General features: G+C 28.0%; 2 protein-coding genes across 3 annotated transcripts; both read left to right on the top strand.

The window, feature by feature from the left end:
• The first annotated feature begins 677 nt into the window (after positions 1–677).
• LOC113366705 (zinc finger protein 346-like) lies at positions 678–4,485 on the top strand. Its single transcript, XM_026608361.1, has 7 exons — positions 678–949; positions 1,965–2,196; positions 2,272–2,304; positions 3,337–3,509; positions 3,590–3,764; positions 3,832–4,031; positions 4,177–4,485. The coding sequence occupies exons 1-7, from the start codon at positions 884–886 to the stop codon at positions 4,384–4,386; spliced, it is 1,089 nt and encodes a 362-aa protein (XP_026464146.1). The 5' UTR covers positions 678–883; the 3' UTR covers positions 4,387–4,485.
• A 147-nt stretch (positions 4,486–4,632) lies between these two features.
• On the top strand, positions 4,633–9,479 carry LOC113366643 (zinc finger protein 2-like). Of its 2 annotated transcripts, XM_026608280.1 has the most exons (6): positions 4,633–4,849; positions 5,292–5,623; positions 5,746–6,060; positions 6,321–6,465; positions 7,485–7,568; positions 8,702–9,479. In XM_026608280.1, exons 2-6 carry the CDS (start codon positions 5,441–5,443, stop codon positions 9,187–9,189), a joined length of 1,215 nt encoding a protein of 404 aa, XP_026464065.1. In that variant the 5' UTR covers positions 4,633–4,849; positions 5,292–5,440; the 3' UTR covers positions 9,190–9,479. The 2 variants fall into 2 exon arrangements, with proteins under 2 accessions (XP_026464065.1, XP_026464066.1); XM_026608281.1 differs by lacking the exon at positions 7,485–7,568.
• Positions 9,480–10,419: the final 940 nt, after the last annotated feature.

A 10,419-nucleotide genomic window follows, 5' to 3' on the forward strand; every position in this document is an offset into this window, starting at 1 on the left:
TTTTAAAAAAAATTGATCACCCATGACATTATTTAAATGTTTTATATGATTTGTATAATCAACTATTTTTATTAAAAATAAAATATAATTTTTGATATCCTTTTTTAATTTAGAGTTTAACTCAAGTTATTTAATCATTAAAAATTATTTGGTGAAATAAAAATAAAATAATTTTCAAATATTTGTCAAAAGATTTTGAGCCAAACTTAATAATTAGACATATCATGATTTATATGTCATCATAATTCTTATTGCTTTTTGATTTCATATTATAATATTCTAATACATACATTAAAGTGCCCTAATCGCCTTAATAATATTAGGCAAACATAGAGTAATTCTGAATTTTTATTATTTTTTATTAGGATTTTTTTAGGGAAGACCATATGAATATATTATATTCTAATTCTAAATAACATTATCTAGGGGCAGACATAAAATCGTATACCTTGAATATTAGAATGTAATATATTCATATGATTGCATATTTTCTGTATAGTTGCTCATTTATAATTATTACAGCCATTAATTAAAAAAAAATGACAAACGTTGGCGATAAATAAAGAAATATTGTCATTTTGTCGAATATAAGTATCATATAAAGAGTAGCAATATAAATTGAAACATTCCCGCGCAAAAGAGATGTGATACAAGTTGGTTATGCGTTGACATTGACATGGCAATATTGGTATCGCTGTAATTGTTTTCGCTAGGGTTTCGCTGCCATTTTTATTCATGATTCGGTACGCGCTTTCAGTTTTTGTGATAAATAGCAACCCAAGTTAGTGATTTGTGCAAATAAGTTAATCCTGAGAATATAGTAAAGCTACCTGATATATATCAGTTGTTTTCAGAAATCATTTACATTTCATAATTCATTAAAATGGCAAATCTAAAACCCTTAGAAAACACAGAAAGTGAAGCACAGCCCGTAGCGGAAAAGATAAATGTATGTAAAATTTTAGCTTTTAGAGTTTTCATATATATCCATGTATAAGTAATACGTATATGTATACGTAAATAAAATTCCGTAAAATAAAACCTGTTTATATATGTAAGGCAGGCAAAATATATCAAGTGAAAACGAAAATATTTTGACATATTACTTTGTCATCATCCCTGGATGTGAACAATTTTTGTAATACTAATAAATACAAAGTACATCATTAGCACTAGCAAGTAACACTGTAACTGTCAATGTGACAGTCATTGTTGTGGATAAAGCTGTGACTATAGTTGTAATTGGTTCTAATAACTTTTAACTATCTTTGTTAACACGAAGCATTTTAGAAGCAAAGTCAGATCTTATATTCAATATAATATCCTGTATTTATAAAAAGTTATTATAACTATAGTCAAATCCGCTATTGCATATATAACTATGTCAAAAAATATGCAACAAAATATTTTTTTTTTTCACTGTTTCTATATTTCAAGATGAAAACTAACATATATATATATATATATATATATATATATATATATATATGTATATATATATATATATAATTATTATGAATGTTAGATTGCTCACTGAATATGCATTCATATATACATACATAATTATATATATATATATATATATATATATATATATATATATAATTATGTATAGCTATCAGCTATTCATCAGGAATGTTAAAATATTTATATATTAATATACATATATATATGTATAAATATATATATATATATATATATATATATATATATATATATATATATATGTGTGTGTGTGTATATATTTATATATCATATATATATATATATATATATATATATATATATATTCGAAATTCAAAATACATACATATCAATACTTATGAATTCATAGGTCAATACCATGTAAATGTGTAGAACTGTATGCGTAAAGTAAGAAAAAGTAGAGGTGGTAGTTTTGTTCTATTTGAGTAATATTTGCAACTGTAGGATTTTTAGAATTGTGTAATTGTTTTTTATTACAGGAGAAATTGCCTTGTGATATTTGTAAACTTACATTTGCTAATAGTTGTATTCTGGAATCCCATCTGGCAGGCAAACGCCATCAGAAAAATTTACGATCACAGAGTTTAGGTGGTCTTCCAAAAGAAACTTTTGATGGCACTACTACTGGATTGACTGTTATAGGACAATTTTATTGTAAAGATTGTGGCATATATGCAAATTCGTCTAGTCAATTGGACATGCATATGAAAAGTAACATGAAAATATTCATTTGATTTTTCAATATTTGTTCCTTTCATGTATATTAATCCAGCAAATATTTCACAGGTAACAAACATATTAGTAAAGTTGAACAAAAAGGTAAATATAGATCAAGAACGGTATGGTGCCTTCTCTTATACCTGTTGTTTTTTTATATAACATTATGCTTATTTTTGTATTTATTGCTATACTATTCGTTTCTGTAAATAGTTACTTAACTAGAAAAAACTGATTAAGTTGTAAATAATATCTTAAGAAAGAAACATGTTTAGTTTTACAGTAAATATTGCATTGTATTATTTTTGTGTAAGTTCTGTATACTTATAAATGATTTATATACTACACATTTACTTTCATATATGTATGTGTAAACTGGTGTACATACTCCAATATATATATATATATATATATATATATATATATATATATATATATATATATATATATATATATATGCATATGTATATATATATATGCATATGTATGTATATATATATGTATATGCATATGTATGTATATACATATATGCATATGTATGTATATATATATATGCATATGTATGTATATATATATAATATATATATATGCATATGTATGTATATATATATATATGCATATGTATGTATATATATATGCATATGTATGTATATATATATATATATATATGCATATGTATGTATATGCATATGTATGTATGTATATGTATATATTAGGTTGTCAAATATCTCCCTTCCGCCTTCTTGCTATTGGTTTATAATACAAAAAGGCGGAAGGGAGATACTTGACAACCTAATATATGCATATGTATGTATGTATATGTATATATATATATGCATATGTATGTATATGTATATATATGCATATGTATGTATATATTATATATATATATATATATATGCATATGTATGTATATATATGCGTATGCAAGTGTAGACATATATAAATATATATTTATATACCTATATATATGTATACACATATATATGCATATATATATGTATATATATATATATATGCATATGTGGTTGTTTACATATATGTATATTAATATTTACGCTACTTTCTAATTTTTTTATGATGTAATTTTATAATAATCATTGTGAAATTGTACGATTTTCTTTTTTTTATTAGCTTTGGAAAACACAACACCAGCACCAACTCAAAAAGCCATAAAAAAAAAATCAAAAGATGCAGATAATACAGATGCATCACCTTCAAAGAAAGCCAAACCTGATGGTCAACCTGAAATATTTAAATGTGAATCATGTAATGTTGAAACAAACTCCAAAACACAGTATGAACAGGTTTGAAATTTATTAAAGATTGCAGTGAAATTATGCATGTATTATATGTACGATGATGTTTAATATAGAACTTCTTTTAGCATATGATGTCAAATAGACATAAAAATCGACTGAACCCTCAATATGGAGGTAGTGCTGATGGAATATCTTCAAGAAAACGTAAGGGTGCTGCATTTATGGCAAGAAAACGACAATCACGTTTTGGTTTAGGTTATGACCAACCTTTATCCTCATCATTTGTTTCTGGGGGATCATGTAATTATAATTCGTCTAGACTTCCATATTAATTGGTTTGGTGGAATAATTTATAATGGATTTTTAGATGAGACACCTCAACAACCCCAACAACCTCAACAACCATCTAACATGTCACTTTTGTATGGACGAGCTAAACAGTATAGTGCCGCTATGATGTCATATCAACAGCAACAAGGTGCCTATAAAGGTATGAAGCAAAACGAATATGGCTATGGAACTGAAATGCCAACAGCAGCTGTTAATGGTTCTAAAATGGATAATGAGGTATTTCTTGAAATGATCCTGTAAGATAAACTTATCAAAACTGATTTTAAAATTAGTTGACACTTTACATTCTTAAGTGTTCTTTTATTATAATACATACTCACAATAAATTTGATATAATATTACAATGAAAACTATTTTTCAGGCTTATCGGAATACATATGGTCGACCAAATGCTATGGCTGGAATTGCACAAGGTGGATATAATAACATGGCAGCAAAAAAACCTTATTATACTGAAGATCCTTATGCAAATTATGGGCAGATGGCAAATCAAAATATGAATGCCCAATATGGGGTTCCTACCATGGGTTACAATAATGCTACTATGAAAAGTAGCTTTTCTTTGTGGTAAAATTATTTAAGCAAGGCAATACAACTCTCTTTTAATGTTTTCAACAATGAATGTATCTTTATTTAAGACTATATAAATTTTAGATAAAAGAATGAATAAAGTATTACAGCAATATATTTTTTTATTTGTCACGTTGCTCCTATGGTAAATTCTTTTTCGATCCGTTTGCATATTGTTTGTGCGCAACTTCAACGCGCATTTGTAACAAGCGCCATCTTGTCAAAATGAAATATTTGTTCTCTTGCTGTGCTATGATTTTATAGATATGTAGTGTGAATAAAATGTATTTTATTATGCTTATTTAAGTAACTAGTGAAATTAAATTTTGAAATGCATACAGTGTGAAATTCAAGAAACTTGATAGTTAAACGATTAGTTAGTTTTAATTTTACAGTTTGGCTAAAGTTAGACGAAGCAAAACAAATAAAGAAGTATGTGAAGAAGAAATATCAATTATTTAAAAGTAAGTAATTGAGAGTTATTACATATGAGTTCGCGAATGTGATTTTAAAAAAATTTTGTGTAAACGGTGTACAAGTAATTGGCGTATGTGAAGTGAGCTTAATATATTTATGGAAAAATATTATAACAATTTTTTATAAACAGTTGACACCAAAGCATTCTTCAATTTATTCAAGTCCCATTCGTGCACCTCAATTTAGACTTTATATTTTTTTTTAAAAAAATACAGTTTTTTTTTTCAAGATATTTGCCTTGACATTATTTGTGTATAAATTTAAAGCTCTACTGCAGAACTGAAGATTCTGTCTCTACAGTGAAATTATGACTTTTACGAAGATCATTATCATTTGCATAATTTAAAAACCAAAAACTGTAAAATTTTATAATAATAAAGTTTTATGGACAGGGTTTAATAAATATTTTTGCTTATTATGTCTTCCCAGGTGTGAAAAAGCTATTGCCATGGCTGAGGTATTGGTGGCGAACATGTTGATATTAAAGCCCCACCATTAGTTTTCCTACGCATTGGGGGGTGGGGCGCGGGGTTGGTGTACCCGTGCCCCCGCCCGGAGACCTCTTGGCCACTATTAGTATGTTTGAGCAACAGATCAAATCAGAACCGATGAGTTTTTATTCATGCCCTCCACCAACACATCCACGACTAGAAAATTCAGAACATTCCGTAATAAACATTTCATCTGATAATTCTGCAAAAGATGCTATGGTGCAGCAAATTTCTGTAAACACAAATGAAAAACTACAGTACGCTATTGAGGTGAGATCCATAAACTAGATACCAATACAGCATTCTGTGTTCATTAAAAATCATATAATTAAAATAATGTGTTAGTTTAATTTTAAATTGCAAATATAAATATAGCAATATTCAAATTTCAGCAAAATCAGCAATCATCCCAAAATTCTGCGAATACACAAATCAATCAAATAAATCAAGTAAATCAGGAATCTCAAATTGGACAAGTTATTAATCAAGTTAATCCTGCTGTTATACAGTCAAATCAAATTGGCCAACATGATATGGAAAATGTAAATCACGATGAAGGGCATGATGGTCATCTTACAGCAAAAACTGAACTCAATTCTCGGAACAAACCACAAGCCTGCAAAATTTGTGGGAAAATCTTATCCTCTGCTTCTTCATATTATGTACATATGAAATTGCATTCAGGAAACAAGCCATTTCAGTGTACTGTAAGTATATTTGTATTACTGTTATAAAAAAGATTTATATAAATGTAAAGATTGATGTAAATAAAAAAAAATTAGACTTACCTCCTATTTTACAAATAGTATTTTTTCATCTATCATATTTTTATATTGACTTGATAAATATGGAAAATTATTTGCCCAACAGGGTTAAATCCAGACTTCTCAAACGATAGTATTTGTTCATGGTTATGCCAATATTCACATTTATGTATATATATTTATATGCGTAATGTTTGTTGCAGGTTTGTGATGCAGCATTTTGCCGAAAACCTTATCTTGAGGTACATATGCGCACTCATACAGGTGAAAGGCCATTTCAGTGTGATGTATGCAATAAACGGTTTACACAAAAGTCTTCACTAAATACTCACAAAAGGGTTCATACAGGTATGTTGTATAAAAATATATTTAATATCAAAGAATGGTTGTGTGAAAAAGTATAGCTAAGTTCCCAATATTTAAAATTTTATATCTTAATATGGTAAACTTTTATATATTTTTTTCATTATTCATGCCAGTTTATTACGATTAAATCATTTTGTGCTATCATCAAATACTTAATGTTCTAGGCGGTTTATAAATATCTGTAATGTTTATGAATATATATATATCTCTGTGTGTGCCTGTGTAATGTTGATAGTGTAGGATAATGTACTCACAATTTGTTATTGCTTTTTATTAGTTTTGCATATGAGATCTTTGATAATGATTCTGAGATTACTTTTTTAAAACTTTGGGCACTTTTTAGATATAAATTACAATTGAATAATAACAACATTTCATAAAAGTTAAGAAATTTAATTGAGAATTTAAATAATAAATTAATATATTTTTAATCACAAGTCAAGTTGAATAGGTTCCAGCATTACGTCTTTAAAATCAGAGGCAGGCATTTTTGTAGATAATATAACTTAAAATACTTTTTTTTTCTAAGTAATCAATGCGTTGGGCAATATTTTAACACATTTTATTACACGTTACATGAAGATTTTATATATTTAACATTAAACATGTTGAGACATATCAATTGTATATGATGTATGTTGAACGTTGTGACTACCATAGAAAACCATCACACATTCTAATTATTTGTTTATTTTTAAAATTCAGAGGAATCATGTTGCATCCTCAGAGCACAGAGTTGCATGTGTTCCTATTTTAAAATTTTATTTAGAAATGCCGAAATGATGCATGGACAATTATATTTCAAATTCTCTTTTAACCATTTCTCATTATGGCGATTAAATTAAAATATTTGAACATGTGGAGTGCTCTTGGGAAGTGATGGTAAATTTGTAATAATTTGGAAATTTTATTTGATCCCAGCATTTTTGTATCAACCTAATTTTTTTGGATTTGAAGAAATTAATTTGCTAACTATATTAATAATGTTATAAAATGTATAGGTGAGCGGCCCTACCAGTGTGCAAGTTGTCTCAAGACTTTCAGTCAGAAGTGCGCACTTCATTTACATGAGAAAATTCATACTGGTGCGTTTTAATTAATTTTAACATTTTATTATATAGTAATTAAAAGCGCAACCGACACATGTTCAAATATTTTCAAGCATTATCATTTTATCATAATTTGCATGATTTCATTAAAAGAGTATTTTATTATCATTTTTGAGTTAGGTACGAATAGGGTTATACTAATATGTTAAACAAAGTTTGGGTTACATGATTATTTTCTTTAAATTGCAATATTACCTTTTTTAACAGACATATAAATAAATTTATGTAGAATATATTTTATTATATTTTTCATTACTGTTGTGATTAATTCGTACTTAGTCTAATGAGGAAAAATAACACATTTGCTTCAAAAAAATAGTTTAATATGCACTGAACTAAAACATTAGTCCTAGATAGTTTTAAAAACGGTATAAAGCTATTAATTGTTTTAAACATAATAATATAACATTTTCATTATAATTTGACAAATATTTATTTAATTTATCATTCAACTTGAAAGGCAATATATTCAAAAAAAAATTCAAAATGAATTTCATAATTATGAATAGAAATAAATAGTTGCAAATCTAGATTCTAAACTTTGCGAAATCAAACATGTTTATCAATTTCAATGCCTAAGAGAAGATTATTTTTGAATCAATTTTTCACTTCCTAAGTATAAAAAAGATACCTATATATATATAAATAATGTGTGATATACATATATATAAATAAATATGTGATATACATATATATAAATAAATAATAATTTTGTCATTAGCTGTAAAACGTAAGCAAATTTTTGTTGGTGGGTTACCATAAATTTCCGGAGTTGCTTTTCTTCGAAATTTTACCTTCATTTCTTTGGTGAATCAAATTTACCTTTATCTATTCTTATTATACGGGATTTACTTCGCAGTATATTAATTATAAAAAAAAAACAGAGGGTTAAGCTGAAAAATGGAATTCGCAAAGTTTATAGATTCTTTTTTGAACTACTTAACAGTACATCGTTACCCACTGCCATTTCTTCTGTCTTGATCTCACGTAATTAATGGATGCTTTAGTTGTTTTATTTGTGTATTCTTACATTATGTCGGTTGCGCGTTATAAGTCTTTTTGGATACCGGGCGGTATACAAATCTATGATATCGGGCGGAAAATTCCAGGTTACTGGTCGTTGAACAAGCCTTTCCAGTGTACGCAATGCGATTCGGCATTCTGTCGGAAGCCCTACCTGGACATTCACATGCGCACCCACACCGGTGAGAGACCCTTCCAGTGCGACATCTGTATGAAGCGGTTTACACAGAAATCTTCGTTGAACATCCATAAAAGGATCCATACAGGTCTGTGGCAACGCTGCTCCTGTGGTAAAATGATAGAAATTTGTCGAAAGGTTGACAGAAATCTCGCAGGAAATAACAGCAACGAGAAATTACCCATGATGCCCGGGTCGGTCGATGACAATTCAGATTGCGCCTCGTCGAAGAACGGAACCGACGCGACAAATCAAGACGACGCAGACTTAGACGATGACATGGAAAACGAGGACGAAGACGACATGGACGATGCCTCTGATGAGGATGACGCCTCTGACGTTGACAAACCTGATTCAGACAGTAGGGTAGACTCAATAGCTGCCGGTGCTCGATAAGAACCCAACGCGTATCGGCATTTAAACTAAATAATATAGATTATATATTATATGTGCTTCAGTAAACCGAGTGGTAACGCAGACGCCAGCTTTGTTGGTGGAAATTTATAAAATAGCAAGTCACATGTGGACACGGGTCTTTCAATTTTCGAGCTATTCCTATTGTATCGATCATGTTGGCAATGGCATTAGTAATTGAATGCAACACCAATCTACAGTATCTAATTTGAATTTTAAATTAAAATGATAACTTATTAACTATATTTCTTTGTTTTGGTATTTGCTATGATAAAGAGAGAGATTTAACAAAATTTCAAAGGTAAACAATATGTATATCCAAATAAGTTCATAATCTTTATATAAAAAAAATACAGGGTTTATCTTGATATAATATTTTTCTATATTTTAGTATCTAAATTTAAATAATATTATATTTAAATCCTTTTCGTGTAGATACTTGTATGATTTTGAATGTTGTCATGATTTATCACAATTTTACTCTTGGCATATAGTCTCTAACAAGAATGAACCACATTCACTGTTTTAAAACAAATGCTATTAGAGAATGCAGGAGGAGATAAGGGAATCTCTAAAATGTTTTAAGAAAATAATAAAGCACACAAAGAATTATAAGATGTGAACATTTGATTTCAACATCAGTATGGGTGCAGCTACTGACCGAGACGTTAATAATAAGACTGAAGTCGCAACGGCAATTTGTTTTGTTAGAAATAACTCGAGTGCGTGGTCAATTTCTCGATTGTAATTAAATGCGATTGTTCTTGAAGGAATGATTTTTTACATATGGCCGTACTTAGAATAAGTTTCATTTTACATTTTCTTTCGATATAATATTTATTGTATGTTTAAAGGAGAGATGGTACTTTTTATACATAAAATCTATAGAACAATTTGATATTAAAACTAATACGATTCTGTATCAATATTATAAAAAAAATAGTCGTATTTGCCATAATGTGTAATAAAAATGCAATTTCTTAGCTCTGTGCGCAGTCATATATGTTCTATTATGTTTGGAAAAAAGTTAGACAAAATATTAGGGTTTAAAATATGAAATTATATTCTGGTGTATTATATCCAGCTGAAATAAAATTTTATTTATTGTACATAAATTTAAAGGTTTTTACTAGTCATATTCTAAAATTATAAAATTTGGTTGAAGCAAGTGCTACATATTATCATTGCGTTATGGAGCTAAACGCGCACAGA

The sequence above is a fragment of the Ctenocephalides felis genome, unplaced genomic scaffold, assembly GCF_003426905.1.
Source record: "Ctenocephalides felis isolate EL2017-DRISC unplaced genomic scaffold, ASM342690v1 CF-g0.4_SCAFFOLD_01170, whole genome shotgun sequence".
In the NCBI taxonomy this organism is placed as follows: domain Eukaryota; kingdom Metazoa; phylum Arthropoda; class Insecta; order Siphonaptera; family Pulicidae; genus Ctenocephalides; species Ctenocephalides felis.